This window comes from Arvicanthis niloticus, chromosome 8, assembly GCF_011762505.2.
Source record: "Arvicanthis niloticus isolate mArvNil1 chromosome 8, mArvNil1.pat.X, whole genome shotgun sequence".
NCBI classification, from domain to species: domain Eukaryota; kingdom Metazoa; phylum Chordata; class Mammalia; order Rodentia; family Muridae; genus Arvicanthis; species Arvicanthis niloticus.
In genome coordinates, this window is record NC_047665.1 from 40,005,671 (window position 1) to 40,028,349 (window position 22,679).

Consider the following 22,679-nt stretch of genomic DNA (forward strand, 5'->3'; position numbering starts at 1 on the left):
ATTGAGAATTAGCCGGAGCTGGACAAACACTGTCATTAAAGAGCCTTTACGTTTATTAATCTTCAGTGTCCAGAGTGATTTTTCATAGGAAGGCATATTATTTCTAAAACAGCCCACTTCCAAGTTTAATATAGATCAGAGCAGAGAGAAAGTTTGTTTGCTCAACTGCCCCGCCATATGTGCAGGGTGCTGTTTAATGTAGCCTTCCTGCTAACATGTTTAGCCCCAGCTTTCCTGGGCTTGTTACAGGGAAGCTAAGGTTTCCTATCAAGTTTCTTGGTCTCATTAATAAAACAATTTTGTTGGGGCCCGACTTTTAGCAGAAAGCAGCTATCAGCTTTGCAGCCATCTTGAGCCATATACCCTGACATGAGACTTGTATTACAATAGCCTACAACAGCTGAGCACACTCTGATAATCTTGGTTTAGATACCTTGGGTGTGTGAGATTAAAGGTGTGTAACTTAAGAGTGTGACTTAGAAGTGTAGAGATCAGATTTAGAGACAAGACCTAAGGGCATGATTAAAGGTGTGACCAAAAGGCATGGCTTAGAAGTGAGACATATAAAGGCAGACGGCAGAGAATTAGACATTAGGGAGACACAGAAGAGAGAAAGAGACACTTCAGAGAGTACAACTTGGAGTACAACTTGGAGTAGGAATTAGGCATTAGGTAGCAGGCACTTGAAAGAGAACTTGGAAGAAGTAACTTGGAACTTGGAGGCACTAGGGACTAGGAACTAGGGACTAGGAACTTAGGACTTGGGACTTGGAGAGAAGAAGAGAGACTGAAGAATAAACAGGATTGAATCACATTCTGTCTGGTCTCCATTTTTCGAGTCTGCCCTCACTCTCTATTGCTGAACCCTGACCCTCGGACCAGAGCGGCAGCTTGGACCGGGATAGAGTGGCTGCCAGACGCGGGGCAGCCCGGGCCTCAACATTTTGCTCGGGCCGCGACATTTTTTGGTGGCCGAACGTGGGGCTAGTGCGACTCCAGCTTAGGCCTCAACATTTTTTGGCCGCCCGAACAGGGACTAGTGCGGTTCTCAACACAATTTTAAAACAGACTTCGGATAGAGCTCTAGGACAATTGTATTAAACTTTTACACGTACAGGCTTTCATAGCAAACTCCATAGGTGGAGTTTTGGTTCCCAGGCTTGGGGTCTGAGGCAGGACTAAGAGGAGGAAGAGAAGGTGGAGAGAGGAAAGGATGTCATAGGTTAGATGAGTCATGAAAGGAGGGCCATGAGGGCTGGCCAATTGGAGTTCAGAGCTGCCCAGATGGAATATGGCAAGTTATAACTCGGGGTTATTGATAGGGAAGTAGACACAATAGCTTAGAGGGCAGATGTCTGCCCAGCTCTAGTGTATTAAAGGCTTATTATAAGTCTAAAAGTCGTGTATCTTTTATCTGGGAACTGAATGATCAAGGCAGGGTAGAAATTCCTGACGGAAATTAAATATTACTACAGAGAATTGCTTTTATTTCATGTTCTTTGCATTAATGGTGACTCAGAATTAATCACTAATGTATTTAATCTGCGTAATATTCTACCTAGTTTCTTCTCTAAGCTGCTAAACTCCTAGTAATTATTGGCCCCAAGGTAGGGTGGGGCAATAGGATGAGCTACAACAGACCTTAGTAGGATGTTAGACCTTAGCAGAGCTGACTCCATGATGGAAATACCATTCAGGCTATAAAACTCATCATATAGACAACAGCACTTGGTAAAATGAAAATGAAAGACATAATCTATCAAGGTCTTTAGTTCTAAGAAACTCTTTAAATATATTAATATTGCTTTTTGGCTTCTGTAGTTCTGCTTCTGGCTAACTGCTCTTGCTAACTGAACTATGCCAACTTAGGATATGTTTTGGTAATTAAAAGTTCACCCTGAGAAAGGCTCAATGCTGCACTGGGATCCTGAACATTCTGTGTAGTTGCCAGCTGGCAAAGAAAGACTTTCTGGCTAATCCTAAATTTCTATTGGTTTAAACCTGTGTCAGAATAGTCTTCTCTGGTGGATATACCACAACAGAGCTTTCTAAGTTATAGTCATATATTTTATTTTGAACGTTTAACAATCTGCTATGCTCAGAGACTCTTCTCATTTAAAGGTTATACATGTAAGAATTTCTCTTTGTTCTTCGGGCTTAGGAAACCCACTTACAAATCACCTGATGGAAAGTCGACCTTGTCGAAGGCTATGAGTTTATATTTGAGTTACTCCCTTTTTCCAGGTGACTTACTCTAGAACTAAACTTCAGTGCAGCTGGTGGCATTAATAGGTACAATGATACACACACACACACACACACACACACACACACACACACACACACTTAAAAATTAGGCCAACAACAAATTAGGAAAACTATACAAACTGAAAAGTACCTACAAAACAAAGTCCAAAGGCTATATTAATGTGGCCTCCCAGGATTTGACCACGACTGGGGCTATGAGGAAATAAGAGATTCATGGCTAGAAAGCGAAGATTGGATGGGCTGGTCTCTAGGCTGTAGATACCACACCCACAAGCTCAGCATGTTTCTTATATAAAGTTGAACAGGAGGCAGGATTGTTCCATATAGCTGGACAAGGGGGGGTTATTATATGCATGTATACATACATACATACATACATACATACACACATACATAAGCAAGAAGGCAGGATTATGGCATACAGCTCAGTCAAGAAAATAGGTTTCACTCATTGGGGATAGGAGAGCAAACTTCAAGCATCAATACAGGGGGAGGAAAGCTAATGTGGACATTTCCGGCACATAATATCGGCATCCACACAGGAACCAGAAAAGCAGGTTTTGCTGTGTCTCTGAACCTCACCCTGGAGGGGAAGAGCTCTGCCATTCCTTCATGAGTCTGAGAGTCTAATGCCCTTGACATGGGCGTTCTCCCATAACTGCACTCATTCAGGGTTTCCTTTGCTCCCTACACACCAAAGAGCTTCCTCATGAGGCACGATAGCGGGCTACTTAGTGTTTCCTAAATAAGTTTATTGGTAAATCCTTTATGACATCCATTTATTACTGTTTCTCTCACACCAGTGTAAATATTAATCTTTTTATATTTTTAATATCTGAAAACTGAGGATGTTTTGGAAAAAACAATTTCATGGAAGTGCTTGATCTGAATTCCCCTTAAATTACCTAAGACAAACCACCCAGAAGCAACTGCATCATCATGAGTATCCTCTGAGAACACTGCAAGCATCTAACTCACCCTCCACTAGTGTGCTTGTCTCCCTCCTCCACTGAGAAGGAGTATAAATTTTCAGAGCTCTCTGAAGTTTGGAGCATTCATTTTTTTCTTCATGTAATAAATATAAACACTTTTGTTAATCTACCATTAGTCTATGTCGTTGACTTAATCATTGAACAATGAGAATAGGTATCATGTGCATTATATAGGCAAACTGCCTTATGCTGTTTGAGTTCACTAAAAAGCTCTGTCTGAGAGTCAGGATTGTTGTATTACTTTCCAATCAGTCTGACTCAAGTATGCAAAGTCTCTTACAGGTGGGGGGTAGCAACACACTCCTTTAATCCCACCACTAGAGAGGCAGAGGCAGAGGCAGGTAGATCTCTGAATTCCAGACCAGCCTGGTCTACAGAGTGAGTTCCAGGACAGCCAGGACTACACAGAGAAACCCTATCTTGGACACCCTTTACCTTCCAACCTCCATCCCCAACCTCCTGCCCCCCAAAAGAATTAGTCTCTTACAAGGCTCTTCATGTAAGGATTAGCTGGCTCTCCCAGTGTTGTTGCATGGAAGGAATGGAACAGAATACAGCCAAAGCATAAAAAGAGTGTGTCCTTAGAAGGTGACCTATTTTAAAGATATATTACATTTTTTATCCCATGATTTAAAAACAACAACAACAACAAACTAGTACTCCAGTTATGGGAAACTCAGCCATGGAGGGAACACTCAATAGGGAGCTCTAGCTGACTGTTCCTTCCCCGGTTGCTTCCTGCTTTATGTTGTAAGCAAGTGATTTCATGGTATCACCTGTACAGCTGCTATTTGGTTTTTGCTTTAAAGTGTTCTAGGAAGAGACACTGCTCTGCCAGCAACTCCATAAAATCCAGCTGACTGCCTCAGTGATGCTTCCTCAGTTGCTCTCTGCTGGATGCTCTGAGAGACTAAAATAGGTCTTCCGTTGCTGTTTTCTTTTTGCTTTTGTTTTGCTATATACTTAATAAACTGATGCATTCAAAACTGCAATGAAGAGTACCTACAATGACACCATGCAGCAGGCTGAGGAAGTAGAACTCTTGTGAGTTCCAAGCAAGTCTGGGTACAAAGCAAACTCTCACTCTTAAAACAGAAAGTAAAATTAATGAAAGAAATTTTATTAAAATTTGACAGAATTAGAGATATTTCATTTTATAATGTATTACATATTTTCTTTACAAGGTTTGTGTAATTGTTTTGGAACACAGTTCATAGCTGGTTCTCTGTGTTCAACAAGATAGGATATATAAGTTGTGACTTCAGTGCAGTCCACTCTTATTTAATTTCCTCAACTTTAAAAGAGTGAAGACAATAGAATTTGTACCACAGGATACTATAAGGATCAGACATAATAATTAAAGAAAATGATTAGAAAAGCATAGTAAGATCTTACTTTACAACAGCTTAAATTCATTTTAAACATCTGTGTACTAATATTTTATTCATACTTGTGCTGGTTAGTGTTTCTCTACTTGACACAAGCCGATCTCTTCATATGGAAGAGGGACCCTCAATTGACATTTATTACATTAACCTGTAGATAAATCTGTGGGGGCAATTTTTTTCAATTAATGATTGATGTGGTTGAGCCAAGCTTACATAAGATCACTGCCACCCCTGAGTCGGGTGGTCCTGGCAGGTGGAAGAGGAGCATATGAACATAAGTCTGCTTTCTGCCTCTGCTCCTGCTTGAGTTCCTGCCCTTTTGTCAATGATGAACTAAATCAGAAAGATTGTAAGACAAATGAACCCTTTCCTCCTCAAGTTGCTTTTCGTCAGTGTTTACAACAGCAATACAAACCAAAATAGACAAAATTAAATTACCTTCCTTTATGTGACTATTTAGTTACCACTCTGTTCCATTTACTAGCCTACTGATGGGAGTTAGGAATTTTCATTTTCTTGACATTTTTATTATGTGTGAATGAACCTTTACTTAGTATGACTAAGAAACAAAACACTGCTTGTAGATAGAATCCCAAAACTATAATAACAAGGCAATAACATTAAAACCTTTTGAGGTTGTTTCTCCTCTATAGTTCATTTTGAAACAACACACCAATAAGTTCTTATGAGCAAAGTTAAAAATTAGGTCACATGAAATAACGGTACAACATAAGACAATTATAAAAAAATCAACTAGTTACCTCTCCAGCAAATTGGAAAACAAACAAACAAACACCCCCAGGGGCTTGCAAAATCAAACCAGGTCGTAAAGGCCTGTAATAACAGTAACCGAAATTCAGAAAGATACAATTGTGAGGCCAGACTGGGTGGTTATGAGAATTCCATACTAGGCAGCAAGAGACCTGGTAAAGCAAAAAGCCTAGAGTGACCTAAAAAAGGTATGGTGACATGTGGCCTATGGACAAACTTAGCCACACTTGTAGTGACTGCAACCTTCCACTTAAAATAGGTACCTAGTCTCAAGAGAACATGTGAAGCCAGTACCTTCTAGACGCATAAGCAACAAAACTACAGACTTCCAAATGCCAACGAAGATTAAAATGGAATGTACTGTAAATAAAATACGCTGTGTAAGCCCTTTCAAAAGAACTGTTTAGTGGCTCTGAAAAGAGCCTTTGGGTTTGTTGTGAGCCCTGTTTGCTCACTTGGAGCTGGTGTACTTGGTGACGGCCTTGGTGCCCTCGGACACGGCGTGCTTGGCCAGCTCCCCGGGCAGCAGCAGGCGCACGGCCGTCTGGATCTCCCGGGACGTGATGGTCGAGCGCTTGTTGTAATGCGCCAGGCGCGACGCCTCACCCGCGATGCGCTCGAAGATGTCGTTCACGAATGAGTTCATGATGCCCATGGCCTTGGACGAGATGCCGGTGTCCGGGTGCACTTGCTTCAGCACCTTGTACACGTACACCGAGTAGCTCTCCTTGCGGCTGCGCTTGCGCTTCTTGCCATCTTTCTTCTGCGTCTTGGTCACGGCTTTCTTGGAGCCCTTCTTCGGGGCGGGAGCAGACTTCGTTGGCTCAGGCATAGTAGATGCAGCCACCTCCCAATAACAAAGAGTAGACAGCATGTAGGTGACTAAGTGAACGCCTTATATACAGGTTTCCATGCAAATAAAGAAGAAAGTTGGTCACATGCTTATTGGTTAGTTTGAAATTGCATTTATCCAATCACAATGCAGCTGTTTTAAACTTGTGCTTCTATTGGTTAATATAATATTATAATCTTAGCCAATGCCACGTCTACATTTTTAGCGCCATTCAATCAATAACAAAGAGTGAGCTGCTCTTCGCTTTAGCACGTAAATTACTGTACACAGCGTTTCGTTCGTTATGTCCGCTCACGGTGGCAAGGCTCGCGCCGAGGCCAAGACCCGCTCCTCCACGGCCGGCCTGCGCGTCCACCGTCTGCTCCACCAGGGAAAATACTCGGGGCGGGTGGGCGCCGGCGCCCCGGTGTACCTGGCGGCCGTGCTGGAGTACCTGACGGCCGAGATCCTGGAGCTGGCGGGCAACGCGGCCCGCGACAACAAGACGCGCATCATCCCGCGCCACCTGCAGCTGGCCATCCGCAACGACGAGGAGCTCAACAAGCTGCTGGGCCGCGTCACCATCGCGCAGGGCGGCGTCCTGCCCAACATCCAGGCGGTGCTGCTGCCCAAGAAGACCGAGAGCAGCCACCACAGGGCCAAGTGAACAGCATAGTTTCAGAAAGTTCCTAGGAAAAGTGGTTCTTTTTAGAGCTCGTTTTTGTACCCGAAAAAGTGACACTTGGATTTGTGAGTAATCCAGTAACACAACAGTCTCATTTTGTTTCATTGAATTACCGAACTTGTCTAGAAGTCAGAAGCGGAGTTCTTGGCTCTTCCCCCCCCCGTGCCCCCCCCCGTCCCGGTGACTGACTTTAGGTTATAAAATTGCATGTCAAGTATTTTACTTGGGCCACAGGTAATGCCAAATGGAACACTGATTAGAATGCCTTGTGAGCCCTTTGTGTGGCTCCAGTCTAGAGTTTCTGCAAGGTTGAGGCTTGCAGAAGGTGGCTGCTTTTTGTTTCTGGAGCATTGTAGCTAAATAGCAGTTTTCTGCAGTCTTCAATAGGTGTTTTATTAAAATTCAGCTAGTGGCCTAGTGTAGGGACCAGAGGCATTAAAACAGTTTTACTGAACACCTGAGTTCAAGCCTTGAGCCCACATGGAAGGAGCGAATTGTATCTCACAAGTTGTCCTCTGGCTTTCATATATGCATACGCTACCCTTACAATAGATGTAATTAATAATAGGGTTTTTTAATATATAAAGAAAGCTAGTTCTGATTTTGACTTAACCTTAAGCCATCTCTTTATGATTCAGCATGGAAATAAAATGGAGTTGCAGTTGAGAAGTAGAGAAAGTGTGATGACCTACCCTAACCCTGAGAAACAGAACTGTAGTGACCCAGTATTCATATATGATAATGCTGCTTTAGGTAGCACCAAAGTGAAATTTCACAAGCCAGGTATCTGGTAGTTCAGACCTGTAAATGCCGTCACTGCCGTTTGAGGCAGTGGGATTGCTGAGTTTGAAGAATCTAAAGTCTGATATGATAGCTGTTTTATGTGGGCGTATACTTTAATAAAAATTTAGAAAACAAAGTTTCTAGCTTTATTTTCCTGTTATGAATACTTGTAGTTAGCTGTTGTACCTTGCCGTTACATTAGTGACTCATAAACTGGTAACATTGTTGTGCATGCCTGCCCTACATCTCTAATCCTAGTGCTCAGGACACAGAATCAGGCAGACCTCCGAATTCCAGGCCAGTGGGGCCTCTACAGTGAGAACGCCATCTCAAAGAGAAAAAGAAAAGAGAAAACCCTAGGCAGCTAGCTATATATACAAAGATGTGCTCTGGATGAGACTGCAGTAATAACGATGGTATTGAGTGTTGTTATCCCAATCCCAACAGCACTAATAAGCAGACAATCCATGTTCTGAAATAGTTGAACTTTTACTGAGAAGCCGAAGGCCGTTGTAGAACAGTGGGGTAAAACACCCTTGTTGTTGCTCATATGAGCATATATAAAATCTGGATTTTGGAAAGGAATTTATAGCACTTAACAGGTTTGCTTCCTCAGGAAGTTCAAACACAATATCTGCTATTTTACCCCCTTTAATTCTAATTATTCTTTCAGAAACAATTTTACATCTAGAAACCATAAGTATGGTGTCTGAGCTAAAGAAACAATCCACCTGGTAAGTCATTGTATGTGTGCTTTATGTTTTTGACACTGAGTTTCACTTTGTAGTCCAAGGTGACCTTGTATTCACTATGTTGTTCTGGTTTACCTTAATTTCTTGTGAATCCTCCTGCCTCAGCCTCTTGACTGTTGGATTACAGATGTGAGCCATAATGGCCAACTCATAATTGTCTCTTTACCTCCAAAAGTAGTAATTTACTTAAGATCCCTAGAAAGAAAGGAGGGAAATATTAAGAGATTGAAGTCATTGCATCTTGCTCATTCTGCCTTCTACTTTATAAGGAATAAACTGATTCTTATGGGAAAAAAGAAAGAAAGAAAGAAAGAAAGAAAGAAAGAAAGAAAGAAAGAAAGAAAGAATCAATCCAGCGAGGAGAACACAAAAGTGGGCAAGTAACATGGGAATGAGGAGGAGGTTTGTGCACTGAAGGGAACAGGGAGGTTTAAGAGAATAAAATCTATGGAAGGAACATCTCTGGGAGTTAAAGGGAATTATTAAAGGATACTATCAGGATCCAGCAGAGAATGCCTGTAAATATAGGCTCATGACCAAGATGAACAAAGCAAAGTAGGAAGTTTGATACTGACAATGAGGCAGAAGTTTTAAGAGTTAGCCCCTTCCCTTAGTTTTAAATATTTTTGATGTACTATTGAATTCCAGATCTTTGCTTGTCTGCGACTTAGCCCCTTTATGTTGAATGTTCTTTTAACTTACAGATTTCCTGTAGAAACAAACAAAACCCCGAATATATATTCTAGATTCATCACTCACTAATTCAACTTCTTACCTATTCTTGTCTTAATAAATAACATTACTGTGTACCCACTATGATATCCAAAAAGTGTGGCATCTGTCACTAATCAGCAATTTTTATATGTCCTTACTAAAGTAAAGCTTCGTTCTTACATGGGAGATAAGGTGCGCTGGAGTTTATAACGTTTATTTAGAAGATGGCCACACTAATGTAACAGTCCCCTCACATGAAGCATTGTCAGAAACAGAATAGTCACGCACATGTAGCCATGCCTGCCCACTGACTGTGAGAAACGTTTCATGTAATTCTAACTGAAAGCCTAAAACTGTGAGAGGATTGGTCAGTGCAAACCTGAAAAACAAAAGCAAAACAAAATCTGTGTGAGCCCTTCTGGAGTTAGTACTAGATCTTAGTTTCTCTCTGTGGAAGGAAAGAATGCAATCCTTACAGTCTGTCAACAGTGGTCTTAGTCTGGATCCAAAGAAAGACTCTGCCTTCAGCAGACCCATGGGCCTTCCTTCCAAAATCATCACCTTCCTTTCCAGAAGGTCACTTTCTTTGAAAGGTACTTTATTTAGGGATTAATTCCAAAAGAAACCACTATGATACTATTCTACCTAAAATTTTTATTTTGTGTTTGTGTGTGGTGAGTGTGGTAATGTATGGGCATGTGATACAGGTTGTGTATGTGTGGCTAGAAGTCCACATAGGCCTCATCACTTATATCTTATATCTTCAGTTGAAGTCTCCGATGATTCCAACCCTGAGCCAAGGGACTCAGTACTTAGGTAACTTGTTTTTAGAATCTATCTTGGTCTCTTGTTGTGTTGGCATTACAGAAAGACACATGATTACTAGGGTCTAGAACTTCACTCTTGCAGTGACAGGAGTGGTACATACAGGTCACTGGGCCACAAAAAGCTGAACGCTTTGATGAAAAGGAAATGGATGTTAGAATTATAGACACTTAAAGATAGCCTTCACAAGCCACAGGAAGCTGTCTGTAGCACTTTTGGGTTATGGGCTTCTACATCTTCCGTATGTTTTTCTTCCTGTTTCTCCACCCATTCAACCATTTATCCAGGGGATTTCTGAACACCAGAAGTATACAGACTAACTCAGGTTCCCTTCTTGGGACTGGAGAGACAGCTGAGCAGTTAAAATGCTTGCAGCAATTCTGGAAGAACTCAGATTCCCATACACCCGTTTTGTAGCTCGCAACGATCTGGAACTACAGGGCAAAGGACCCCTCTGGCAAAAGAGCACCAGGCACACAGGTGGTGCAGATATGCATAGACTAAACACCCAAGAGGTGTGTCAGTGCCTAATGTCTAGGATGTTAAGAAACTGGACATAGTGAATTTATTTAGGAAGAGACCTGTCCAGGCATAGGATTTGAGTGCACTCGCATTAAAAGGCTGGCAGATTAAACAATCCTTCCAAGAACTTGAGCCAAAAGCATTTGCATTTGGGGGATTAGACCGAATGCTTAGCTTTAACATCTTTCCAACACAAATACCTGAATTGTGAAACGTAGGTATTAGTGCCCTGCTTGAATCTATTATATTTGAGACATATTCAAGAAAAATCCGGCAGGAAATTGGCTACCGTGCCAAGAGCTCAAATTACCCCTAAAAGTGAACAGCACCTTTGTGTAGATTTGGGTGGCTCTGAAAAGAGCCTTTGAAAAACACTGTATGAACTTAAGCCCTCTCCCCGCGAATGCGCCGGGCCAGCTGAATGTCCTTGGGCATGATGGTGACGCGCTTGGCGTGGATGGCGCACAGGTTGGTGTCCTCAAACAGACCCACAAGGTAGGCCTCGCAGGCCTCCTGCAGGGCCATGACCGCAGAGCTCTGGAAGCGCAGGTCGGTCTTGAAGTCCTGCGCGATCTCGCGCACCAGGCGCTGGAACGGCAGCTTGCGGATCAGCAGCTCGGTCGACTTCTGGTAGCGCCGGATCTCGCGCAGCGCCACGGTGCCGGGCCGGTAGCGGTGGGGCTTCTTCACGCCGCCGGTGGCCGGGGCGCTCTTGCGGGCGGCCTTGGTGGCCAGCTGCTTGCGCGGGGCCTTGCCGCCGGTGGACTTGCGAGCGGTCTGCTTGGTGCGAGCCATTGCAACACTTAAGCTTCCAAAGGAAAGTGAAAGAAGAGAAGCCTCACCACCAAGATTTATACAGACGGCCGGATTCTGATTGGTCAAAATGGCTGCCGGGGCAACTTAATTGGCTGTTGAGTCCTTTTGTTTTCTGCAGTGGGCTGACCCTGTGTTTAAGCAAATGTACAATTTCCTCATTGAAAAGAAAATCCCGCTGAATATTCGTGGAAATCAATGTGATTCTTATTAAAAGCACTTTTCTTACTCTTTTTTTTATTGTTTCAGATTATATGAAAAGATGTATGTGTAGTGAGATACCTGTAAGTTAGGTAGTGACTTTCAAAAAAAAAAAACGGCTTTAAATACATTGACCCCTGGAATTCAATATGAAGGTGGGGAGGTCTGGTGGAAATAAATTTTTCTGTGATACCAAATGATTTAACATCCTTAACTGATTTTGACCTTGGCAAATGGCAGTTAGAACTTGTTAATCATGGACATAAACAGGACTCAAGTGATTGTACATAGTGATTGCTAACCCGTGTTTGTGCTGTTGTCCAAGTGTTAATAAAGGGAACACTTCCTACAATTCTTTGTGTGGTCCTGCCTGTTTTGCAACTCGCCCTGCATAGCAATATGGCCTTGAACTCAAGATGTGCTTTTGCATACTACTAGACTGGAGGCTAAGTTCCAGCCTTTCAGAAACCAGAGCATACTTAGCTTACCAACGGGGTTAAAGTAACACAAGCAGGGCAAATAAAATTATCCTCAAAAGCTACCAGTGTGACAATACATAAAACTCGCACAATACACTATTCCGGCAGTGTTTTAGTTCTTTTTTGGAGAAAGTTAAGTGGCTCTGAAAAGAGCCTTTGGTTATCTGTAGAGTGCTTTGTACAAAGGGTTTCACTTCCCCTTGGCCTTGTGGTGGCTCTCGGTCTTCTTGGGCAGCAGCACCGCCTGGATGTTGGGCAGGACGCCTCCCTGCGCGATGGTGACGCGGCCCAGCAGCTTGTTGAGCTCCTCGTCGTTGCGGATGGCCAGCTGCAGGTGGCGCGGGATGATGCGCGTCTTCTTGTTGTCGCGGGCCGCGTTGCCCGCCAGCTCCAGGATCTCGGCCGTCAGGTACTCCAGCACGGCCGCCAGGTACACCGGGGCGCCGGCGCCCACGCGCTCCGAGTAGTTGCCCTTGCGGAGCAGGCGGTGCACGCGGCCCACGGGGAACTGCAGGCCGGCCCGGGAGGAGCGGGTCTTGGCCTTGGCGCGAGCCTTGCCACCCTGCTTGCCGCGTCCAGACATGACTCAATCGTCCAGAAGATAATCACCACAGTAAAGAGCTGAAAAGCTACGTTCCTCGTATTTATAGTCAACACAGGGCGCGAAAATGGAGAGATTTCATTGGTTACACATTGGTTACCAATGGTGCCGTGGTTTCAAAAAACTCCTTGTTTTGATTGGACAGTTAGCACATGACGTATGCTGATTCAGGATCGCCATAGCCGTAAGTTTCTTTAAAAAGCAGGCAGTACAGCGAACATCTTATTCCAGTTATCTCATTTTCTCTCTTTGAGATCTCTTCTGTCTTTCAACATGCCTGACCCTGCCAAATCCGCTCCCGCCCCGAAGAAGGGCTCCAAGAAGGCCGTGACCAAGGCGCAGAAGAAGGACGGCAAGAAGCGCAAGCGCAGCCGCAAGGAGAGCTACTCGGTGTACGTGTACAAGGTGCTGAAGCAAGTGCACCCCGACACCGGCATCTCGTCCAAGGCTATGGGCATCATGAACTCGTTCGTGAACGACATCTTCGAGCGCATCGCGGGTGAGGCGTCGCGCCTGGCGCATTACAACAAGCGCTCGACCATCACGTCCCGGGAGATCCAGACGGCCGTGCGCCTGCTGCTGCCCGGGGAGCTGGCCAAGCACGCCGTGTCCGAGGGCACCAAGGCCGTCACCAAGTACACCAGCTCCAAGTGAGCAAGCAGAGCTCACAGCAAACCCAAAGGCTCTTTTCAGAGCCACCCACAATTTCTTATGGAATAGCTGTTACACAAGTGTAGATATTGAAGGAAGTAACAACGTAAGTTAAAGTGCCAAAAGATGCAGTAAGCAGTATAGGGTTGACAATCCAGTTTTGCGTCCACGGCCAGCACAAATATTTTAATAAGTACACATCGGCCTTTGGTGGATATTCCTTGTATTTTGTAATTTTAAGATTTTTGTGAGTTAATTTACAGCTGTGCACTGAGTTCTGGAGCTTTAAATTACTTATTGATAGATGTTCAGATCCCGGCCAACCATCCTTTAATTCTTCCTAACTGAAAAGTATTCTGTGTAAGTACAGGTCAGTAATGGTGCGTGGGTGTGGGTAAGGGTGTGAATATTGACCATAGAAGCGAAAATGGAACCTTGAGTGTAAATTCATGAGAAGGTGCTTCAGAGAGGCCATCTTAAAGACTGATTTGAATGTCCACGGTCATGAGTACAGCCGCAGGAGTCAAAACTGCATTTAAAGCCAGTGGACCCCAGCATGACCGCTGAGTCGGAGGTGAATTAGAAGAGCGGGGTAGCTCCCAATATTCATGGGACTTCTATGCACCACCCAGGTTCTGCAACGCTCCATAATCTCGACAGCCCCAAGATTCATTTTTAGTGTTTCATGATATTACCGTTCTCCTTTACCTCATGATCTACTTTCTCCAGTAAATCATTTTGTAGATCACCATCGCAGTCCCTCTGCGTGATGACCACTTTAAGCGTGCAATTAAAGCTGGGCAGATGGGGAGCTATCCAAAGAATTATCTAGTTTTGCAGTGTTGTGAAATGTGCTGCTCTTTTCTGCCATCTTGTGGTAACAAACAGAATCACAAGTCCATGGCCTTAGGTATTTTTCATCCAGACTGAAAATACCAGTGTTATAGTAGTGTAACTATTTTTTCTCCTAGTAACGTTAGAAGAGTTATACTAACTTCGCAAGAGTCACTCAAGAGTGATTGTAGGAGAGGAGGCAAGACAGACGAGACTGAGGCACATAGAGGGAGAGTCTGGTCAGAGCTATCAAACAAAAACTGCACAAAATCAAATTAAAAGATTCTAAAATAACTGAAAATATTGGAGATGTGCTTCTTAGTTTTCGATTTCTGTCTCTTATTCCTTATTTGACATTTTCCAGTGCTTATTCCATCATACCCAAAGATATTATTAAAACATGACAGGGTTGCATAAGAAACATAACACAGACAATAGATTTTTTTGAGGACCAAGATCAAGGCATGAGCAGATATGGCTTCTTCTGAGGCCTCCCTCTTGGATAGGTGTCTGCCTTCGGGTCGTGCCCTTGACCTATTTAGCCCTGTGTCTCTCTAATAAGGGCCCCACTCTTAGGATTGTTCTTAATGGAAATGGACTGAAGGCAGGTGGTCAGCCACTGACTTGCAGCTCTGGCCTGTGAAGATCCTGGACTTTGTCTCCAAATACAATCATATCGAGGACAAGACCTGACCATGGACCTTTGTGGGGAGCACACTTTATCATCACAATTAACACTATGTTTTATTTCAACCTGCTATTATTTCAGATTCTCTTTCATTTTAAAAGTCTGCAATTAGTTAAAACTATAACTAAAACAACTGAAGCTTTTCTAAAACAGAGTTTATGTCAGTTGCTCACAGGGGTCCAACAGTCACTGGACATTTGAAACCATGTTTCATTTCAACAAATGTTCTTGAAGTCCATGCCTTCTGACATTTTCTTTTAATTTTGATAGTGTTGTGAGACACTTAGGCCCCTAATCTTGCCACTCTAGTTTCCCCAAATCTTGAAAGAAATTAGGAAACAGAATTGAATAAAGGAAAGTAGACTCATTCATAATTAGGCAAGAACTTGGGGGGATAAGAGTTCCTGTGCACTCTCTACTTGTCCTGAAGCAGTGTTACAATTTTATAGGAACCATAGAAAGAAATGCAGGACAAGGAGATGCTGAGTTCTAGGCGAGTTAGGCTGTCCTGCTGTGAAAACTCCTGGAGTCAGGATGTTAGCCTTTCCCTTTCCCCTCTTGAGATTCCTGGAGGAAATATCGTAGTTTTAGTTATGAGCCTAGCCGTTTAATGGCGGAGCTGTGTGTCCAGCCCTCCCAGAGGAAATCTTAATTCTTTAGGGTCCATCGTCTTAACATTCCTCTTTCAATAAGGACCAAAACACATTTCAGTCGTTTCTTAGCTCTGTGGTAAGAACAATCAGAGCACATGCATGTTCATAAAACTGGTGGAAACCGACAGGAGCTGGGGTGTGGAGGTGCTCAGTGTGTTCCTGTACAGCACAGTTTCACTGCCTGAGTCGTCCAGTTTTGAAGCAGGTATGAATTTCAATATGAGATAGTCTAAATCTTTTGTATTGGCATTTAACAGACCTTTGGAATATGACCCAGACTAAACAGACAAAAGTTGTCTACTGTTTTTTAATCTCAAAGTTGTAAATCTGGATATGAACAAAAATTTCTGGACAGAGACAAACCCATGAAGTCTTCTGCCAACAAGGCCTGAATCAAATGCCCTGGGTTTCCCACGTGATTCTCAACTAAGAAGTCATTCCTCGATTGGCCCCTCTGGGCGGAGCACAGGGACTCATATAACAGACATTCAAAAGCTAGTTAAGTAAAAAAAGTAAAGACAAAAAAGTAAAGCATAGGGATCACTCTTGACTTTCTAACACCACTGAGGTGTGACTGAGGGCTAGGAAATAGAATTGTTTATTGGTATTTTGGGTTTGTTTGTTTTAGTCTTGAAGCCTGAACTCAGGGCAGTCATTGTGTTTGCTAAGCAAAGACTACCTCTGTGTGATTTTCCAACCTCTCAAAAGTTGTTTATTGAATAATTATCTAAGTTTAAAACGCAAAACAAGCATTCTTTTCTACTTAGATTACCTTTGTCTTGTTTTCAATGACGTTATTTCTAACTGTCAAGGGAAAGTTTTATACATTAGCTAGGCACAGCATGATATTTTGATATCTGTATACAAGGCTGAGTTTTAAATAGAAAGAGTTGCTGGACCATTACCTGTTTACCTGTGCCTTGTGATACAATCTCTTCTACTTGTTTTTCTCAGTCCTGTCTCTAAAATTCCCTCCCGTTTCTTTAGTAGGTTTTCCCTTCTCTGTGTCTTGCTAGATATATATGGGAAGAGGGTAGAGGTAACAGTGATCCATCCACCTGAAGACTCCTTCCTCCTGACTACAGATCCCTGAGCAAATGAACTGCCAACGTTTTCCTTGTCTCCCCTCCTTCCCTTTCTCTACCTCTTTCCTCCAGTCTGTTTTAACTTGAAGCAAGGATCTCAAATTCCACTTAAAATGGTCGTCTGATGAATCAATGGCCCCTTCTCTTTATCTCTCTGCTCATGATTGACAATTAGAACTATTTCCTTCTGGCTTTAACATCTCAACAATTAAGATTTTTAAATGAGAAGAAAAGAAAAAAGAAAAAAAAAAAAAAAAAAAAAAAGGAAAAAGGTGCCAGTTTGTATTCCCGAAGACAGCACACATTTTAAAAAGAAAAATATCAGTATTGGGGTTAAATTTTATTTTATTTCTATTTTTCCCCTGAAAGAATGTCCCCATATGGTGCTCAGTAATTTATTGGTTCAAGTCACCCTGCATCTGGTGAGCAGCAGGGATTACATAAAAGCAAAACTTTAAAATTTTTAAATCTTAACTGTTACTGTTGTGTTATAATCTCTGAATTTTGCCCTGTAAAATACTTCATCAGAAGTATCAGTAGGTTCATTTTATGATGCCCAGTGACCCTACCATGCATTCTCTGCCTGCAGGACTTAGAAACTTAAAAGGGGTTGGTGCTTTCAAGGCCTGATACTGGGAGATAAACGCACCCAGGCCTGATAAAGAAAACTTAGCTTGGAACATTATCAAAGATTATTAACAAAAGAGGTAAGAGTTGTCGGAACAAACTGGGAAAGGCTTGGAGGTGGACAAAGAAAATTCCGGCCTGTCTTCTCAGAGTAATGGGGATCTTTTCGCTGCCTTTGGTGTATCAGGATATCTTACATACAGCTCGATAGAGATTGACTATAACGGATAAGATGTTTTTTTCCAAATGTTGACTGTAGAAAGGAAGGTAGGGCTGATGTGTGGCCTTTCCTTCTCCAGACCTCACCAGGGACGACACTCAATTCTCTGCCAAGCGACTATTGCCCCACACAGACTTTCTACTCCTGTATAGAAAACAAAACAACAACAACAACAACAAAAAAAACAAAAACAAAAACCAAACAAACAAAACTTGAAGTTGGGAAATCTCCATAGGCAAGGTCCTAAAGAAATAGAGGAATAAAAACACCATACTGAGCGGTGGTGATAAGCGCCAAAGAGGAAAACGGAGCAGGAGGAAAAGGCTACTCCGTGTAACTTTCACACTCTAAAACCAGAGCTGGTTAGTTTCTTGGGACGTTTGTTGTATGCAGTTTAGTGGCGCCCAGACATGCTACGTCTGCAGCTGGGTTTCTTACCATCTCTGAGTCAGTTACCATCCCGCAGTTAATTGAAAGCGCGCTGTTTTCATCTTGAAGGAATATTGAGCGCAGCATGCTTTAATTAGTTATTACTTTCGGTTTCTGCAAGAAAATAGTAGAAAGTTAATAAAACTTTGAGGAAAGAAAAAAAAGTACACACTTAGCAGAGGATGGTTTCGATCCATCGACCTCTGGGTTATGGGCCCAGCACGCTTCCGCTGCGCCACTCTGCTAGAGCTGCATGCTCTAGGCTTAAAAGTACAGTGTTATACATCTATATAAACACTGTCCTTTCTCAGCCTTTTATGATTTATAGTGATTAGCTGGGTTAATTAGTGATTTAGATCTAGCAAAATGAGCTCAGAAATATTTTATTTTAAATAGCGTCAGATAAATAAAATTCAATGTTTAAGAAATATCTTGTCACTAACCTACTAGTCCCTTTCATTTAAAAGAAAAATTTTATTTAAAATATGATTAGTATATACAAATAATCGAAAATGTAAGTAGGAAAAACAAATGAGTCTAAGGCAGATTGTATTTTGAAGATGTGCTTTACAGAAAAGAAAAACAAAGTAGTTGCATTGGCCGGGAATCGAACCCGGGCCTCCCGCGTGGCAGGCGAGAATTCTACCACTGAACCACCAATGCTCCGGTGAGAAAGCTTGTAATCTTCCAAGTGATCACATTATCTATACATAAAACTTTAAAACTACCATTTCTTTAAAAAATGGGTATTAATAACACCTTACACTTTTATTGATAACTCTTGGTAATGCTTCTTTCTAGTTTACTGCAACCACTGGGTGATCCAGGCACTTGCAAGTCACCAGCTTGCAGATCGTCAGTCTCCCTTTATAGGTGGAAAGATTGATAGACTTGGGTGGTACGGGTGATCCTCGGTATTGAGGCGCGAGGAGGGCAGTAAGGATGTGGGCACCTTCGGATCCCATGAATATCACCGCAATGGAGGCAATTCTCAGAAATCCCTTAGGAATCTGGGTGGACCCTGAAGGAACGTGAGCAAGACAATGAAGAAAAGTTAAGGGAATGAGAAGAGAGTCCAACAAAAGGGTGCAAAAGAGCAGAGCAAAGGGAAGAGAGAAACCCCAAGACGCGCACTGGTATGTGGGATCAGTGCTGCTCCCTACTGGTCGGAAGACCGGAGGGGCGGATGTTAGGAATGAGGATTTGGCCTTCAAGGTTGCATTGACTTCAAAAGTAGCTCTGCGATCCCAATAAAGGATAACTTCTCCCCAAAGGCACAGCCATGACTTCCGTAAAAACATAAAAATGAACTCGTGTTAAATGATTTTGTATAATAAGCTCAAGATGTGATTGCTGTAACCTAATCAACAGAAAAATCCAAAAAACTTAGAAGCTTTTCTATAAAAGATCAGGAGTGTCCAAATGAATATGTGAGCAAGGCAGTAATTGGTATTTCTTTTGAGCATACTAAATCTGGTTTTGCCTGGGGCCTCCTTCCAGGCACTTCCCGAGTGGAAATATAAATGTACAGCCCTACAGAAATTTCTGGAGAAGTAGAAAGGGTGTCACAATGCTTTTCAGAACCTTTAGGATTCCAAATACATGTTGGGATAGAAGCTGAGGAAGGAGCTCAGTGGTGAGCAAAGAGGAGCAGAGAGAAGAGGGGAGAGAAAGAAAATGAAACAAATAAACAAAAAGAACAAAAAACAACAAACCTCTTAGCTATGTGGCCTCAAAATCCTAGGTTAAATAATAGAGGAGAAAGAACATTCAGCATTGAATCAAAGTATAAAACCTGTTCAGCAAAAGGCACTGGTAAGACATTTAAAAACAAGCCACAGACAGGCAGAAAATATGTCCTGCATACCTGATAAAGGGTTTCTTTGTATGCTTATTTATATGTTGTTAAACAAACAAAACCCACAGACACTGAGGAAGGAGAGAGTCTAGAAGCATTACTGGGAAGAGAGACCACGGCATTAACACATATTTGCCCAGAAGGTTTGTTAGGGTTTCTGGAGCTGAGATGTCCAAAAAGGTCTCTCCACATTTAGGAGAAAGTTTAATGCAAAATCGCTATTGTGAAGAGCAAAAAGGACTCCTGCAGAAGAGGAAAGGGTTTTCTGCCATAGAATACTGTGATAATAAGATCTGCACAGAAAGAATTTCCCCAATGTGAAAAGGAGTAAAGCTAAGGTTGGAAGCTCAAGTAAAGAAACCCCCAAGTGGAGGCCTCAGAAGCAATATTTCTATCTCCTTCTATCTCCTCTCATCCCATCAGAGGACTTAGGACTCATGTGTCATTTATCTTTTTGGCAGTTTTACGCTATTCATCATCATCATCATCATCATCATCATCATTTGTGAGTGTGTGTGTGTGTGTGTGTGTGTGTGTGTGTGTGTATACCATGGTCTGCATGTGGAGATCATAGGACAACGTTTGGAAGCTGATTCTCTCCTTTTCCCCTGGGATCTTAGGAGTGGACTCAGATGATCAAGTATGTGTAGTGAGTGCCATCTCTCCAGCCCAGGTGACCCTCTTGTTCACTTACAAGAAAGCTAGATTCTCATCATTTGTCTTACATGTGATGAGCTAAATTGCTTATCCTTGTCATCAGTCAGGACAAAGTGCTCACTAACTAACCTTTGGCCCCTTTAAGCATGAGCCAAGCAACACAATCCCCTGAGTAAAGCATTCTATGATATAATTGTGGTACTCTTTCATCTAAATTCCTCACAGCTGTTTTTTTTTCTAGTGTAATCACATCAAAGGAGACGATTCTTTTTCTGTCCATCATAAAGCACAGAGATAACACCTCTATTAAGGAAACAGGTTAATAAGCAAGAAACATAACACATAGATTTGATCCAAGTTTGACATAATGTAGGAGCCTAGAGGTAGAGCATTTAAAGACCGGGGAGAAGCATCTGTCTTTAGGATTACGTTTGCTGAGGTATAATATAGGCAGCGACGGGCAGTAAAAATGTGCTGTACAAACAGAAACAGGCTGAACAGGAGCCATAAGGTGGCCTGCCTACAGACTCTTCCTGGCTTCTCCAGGCAGCATTAGCTCCTCACTCCTTTAGGATCAGATCCTCCTGCAATGTCTCATCAGGTCAGGTAGCTCGGAACATTTCTTAGCCAGCTGCTACACAGAATTGAAGGGGAAGTCTGAAATAATATTCCTAGGGTTTGTAACTCTTTGAGAGGAGAAGGGTTCTAGTTTCTGTGACCTGCCTTTGGGCTTGGGGTTGTAGGAGAACAGGAAAAAGAACAGGAGAAGATGAAAGGCAAACGTTGCTATAATCAGCTCACTGCCCCCTCCTACTTCCCCACCTCCTCCTACCTTCAGTTATAACAGTGATAACAATGTCCCTGAACCTGGAAGAACAGACACATGGATCGATCATCCAGCCTACTCTGAGCAGACCCTGTGACACTGTACATGCCTTTCCTCTGCTCAAACCCTTCCCCTCTTTAAACCCAAATGAAGCTCATGTCTAAACACCAAAGACAGATCGTTTATATCTATCTTTCTCTACCTTTCTACACTTCCCATCTAGTTGAGTCCCATGGCCACACTTTTGCCCAAAACCTTTTGTAAGAAAACCAGCAACTCTTGCTTTGAGCCCATACATATGTGACAGTTTTATATCTGGCAGCTAAAACTCCATCTTAGGAACACCCTGCTATGGCCGTCTTCTGAACACTTGTCTTCATTTGAACAAATCCATCACTCCCCTTCTCCCTGTCTCCAGTACTCTCCAGTCACTCATCCCACCCCACCCCACCCCACCCATCTCTGCTTTGTGCCATGTCCATCAGAAAAGCCTCTCTAGACAGCTTTCATGATCCAACACTTTACACACCAGTGTCTCTTCTCCTGGCTTCCACGGCTGGCATTCTGTCTGGTGGTAACTGAATGACAGTAGCTACCACAGCATCCCGATCTATCAGTACTGAGTGTCTTGGATGATGAAAGTCTCTGATGGAGGTGAGGTTGTTAATGTAAAGTTCTTTATGTTTCTGACCCAGGCCTGTTGACAACGTCAGTTCCTAACAAAAGCAGCAGCATCTGGAGCTGCTCCTCTATCTGCCAAACTATTCTGCTGTCATTAAAAATGACAGCTTTTCCTTTCCTCTCCCAGATTTTTCTCCTGTATCCTGAGGTTGTGTTATTTGTATGTGTTGTATACACAATTGTACATTGTGTGTACATGGTCTTGTGCACTGTGTATTCAGATGCTGATTTCAGTTTCCCTGAGATCTCGTTACAATCCTGGCACAGACATTGTCTTCAACACTGAAGGCTCTCCTGTATCAGTGTAAATAATACTCCCCAATTATCTCTGATTGGTTAATAAGAAGAAGATTTCTGTGAGTTCGAGGCCATCCTGGTCTACAGAACAAGTTCCAGGACAGCAAGGGTTACACAGAGAAATCCTGTCTCAGAAAACCAAAAAATAAAATAAAGTGCATTTGATCAAGACTCTAGAAAATAACAACTTAACTTTCTTTCTTTAGAAGATGAGGGGCTACATGATCCCGAGTAGTATAGATGGCTCAGCATTTTAGTGATGATCTCCCTTTGGTAATGAAGTTGGTTTACAGGCATTTTTCACATCTTTTATTACCTCCACTAACAAAAGATGTGATTGTGACTCTTAAGTGGTGGTACTTATTCTAGATTATTTAGATGGCACCTAAATGGCATCATGAATACTTACGAGACAAGTTGAGAGAGATTCTACTGAGGTTCACAATGTGGAGAAAGAAATGTGAAAGGAGCCGGAAGTGAGAGAAGAATTTTAATTTAACCTTGTTTCATATATTTCTATTTTCCAGGACTGTCAAACACTCAGCTT

General features: G+C 42.6%; 5 protein-coding genes and 2 non-coding genes across 7 annotated transcripts; 2 read left to right on the forward strand and 5 right to left on the reverse strand.

The window, feature by feature from the left end:
• Positions 1 to 4,445: 4,445 nt before the first annotated feature.
• LOC117713525 (histone H2B type 1-M) lies at positions 4,446 to 6,304 on the reverse strand. Its single transcript, XM_076939301.1, has one exon. It carries the CDS (start codon positions 6,291 to 6,293, stop codon positions 5,871 to 5,873), a length of 423 nt encoding a protein of 140 aa, XP_076795416.1. The 5' UTR covers positions 6,294 to 6,304; the 3' UTR covers positions 4,446 to 5,870.
• A 120-nt stretch (positions 6,305 to 6,424) lies between these two features.
• On the forward strand, positions 6,425 to 7,069 carry LOC117713526 (histone H2A type 1-H-like). The gene has a single exon (XM_034509744.2). It carries the CDS (start codon positions 6,556 to 6,558, stop codon positions 6,916 to 6,918), a length of 363 nt encoding a protein of 120 aa, XP_034365635.1. The 5' UTR covers positions 6,425 to 6,555; the 3' UTR covers positions 6,919 to 7,069.
• A 3,173-nt stretch (positions 7,070 to 10,242) lies between these two features.
• LOC117713522 (histone H3.1) lies at positions 10,243 to 11,404 on the reverse strand. The gene has a single exon (XM_034509739.2). The coding sequence runs from the start codon at positions 11,325 to 11,327 to the stop codon at positions 10,917 to 10,919; it is 411 nt and encodes a 136-aa protein (XP_034365630.1). The 5' UTR covers positions 11,328 to 11,404; the 3' UTR covers positions 10,243 to 10,916.
• A 754-nt stretch (positions 11,405 to 12,158) lies between these two features.
• LOC117713523 (histone H2A type 1-B) lies at positions 12,159 to 12,623 on the reverse strand. Its single transcript, XM_034509740.2, has one exon. It carries the CDS (start codon positions 12,606 to 12,608, stop codon positions 12,216 to 12,218), a length of 393 nt encoding a protein of 130 aa, XP_034365631.1. The 5' UTR covers positions 12,609 to 12,623; the 3' UTR covers positions 12,159 to 12,215.
• A 221-nt stretch (positions 12,624 to 12,844) lies between these two features.
• On the forward strand, positions 12,845 to 13,955 carry LOC117713524 (histone H2B type 1-H). The gene has a single exon (XM_034509742.2). The coding sequence runs from the start codon at positions 12,900 to 12,902 to the stop codon at positions 13,278 to 13,280; it is 381 nt and encodes a 126-aa protein (XP_034365633.1). The 5' UTR covers positions 12,845 to 12,899; the 3' UTR covers positions 13,281 to 13,955.
• Positions 13,956 to 17,986: 4,031 nt separating this feature from the next.
• Positions 17,987 to 18,058, reverse strand: Trnam-cau (transfer RNA methionine (anticodon CAU)). The gene has a single exon. It is a non-coding gene; the product is annotated as a tRNA-Met (tRNA).
• Positions 18,059 to 18,405: 347 nt separating this feature from the next.
• Trnag-gcc (transfer RNA glycine (anticodon GCC)) lies at positions 18,406 to 18,476 on the reverse strand. The gene has a single exon. It is a non-coding gene; the product is annotated as a tRNA-Gly (tRNA).
• Positions 18,477 to 22,679: the final 4,203 nt, after the last annotated feature.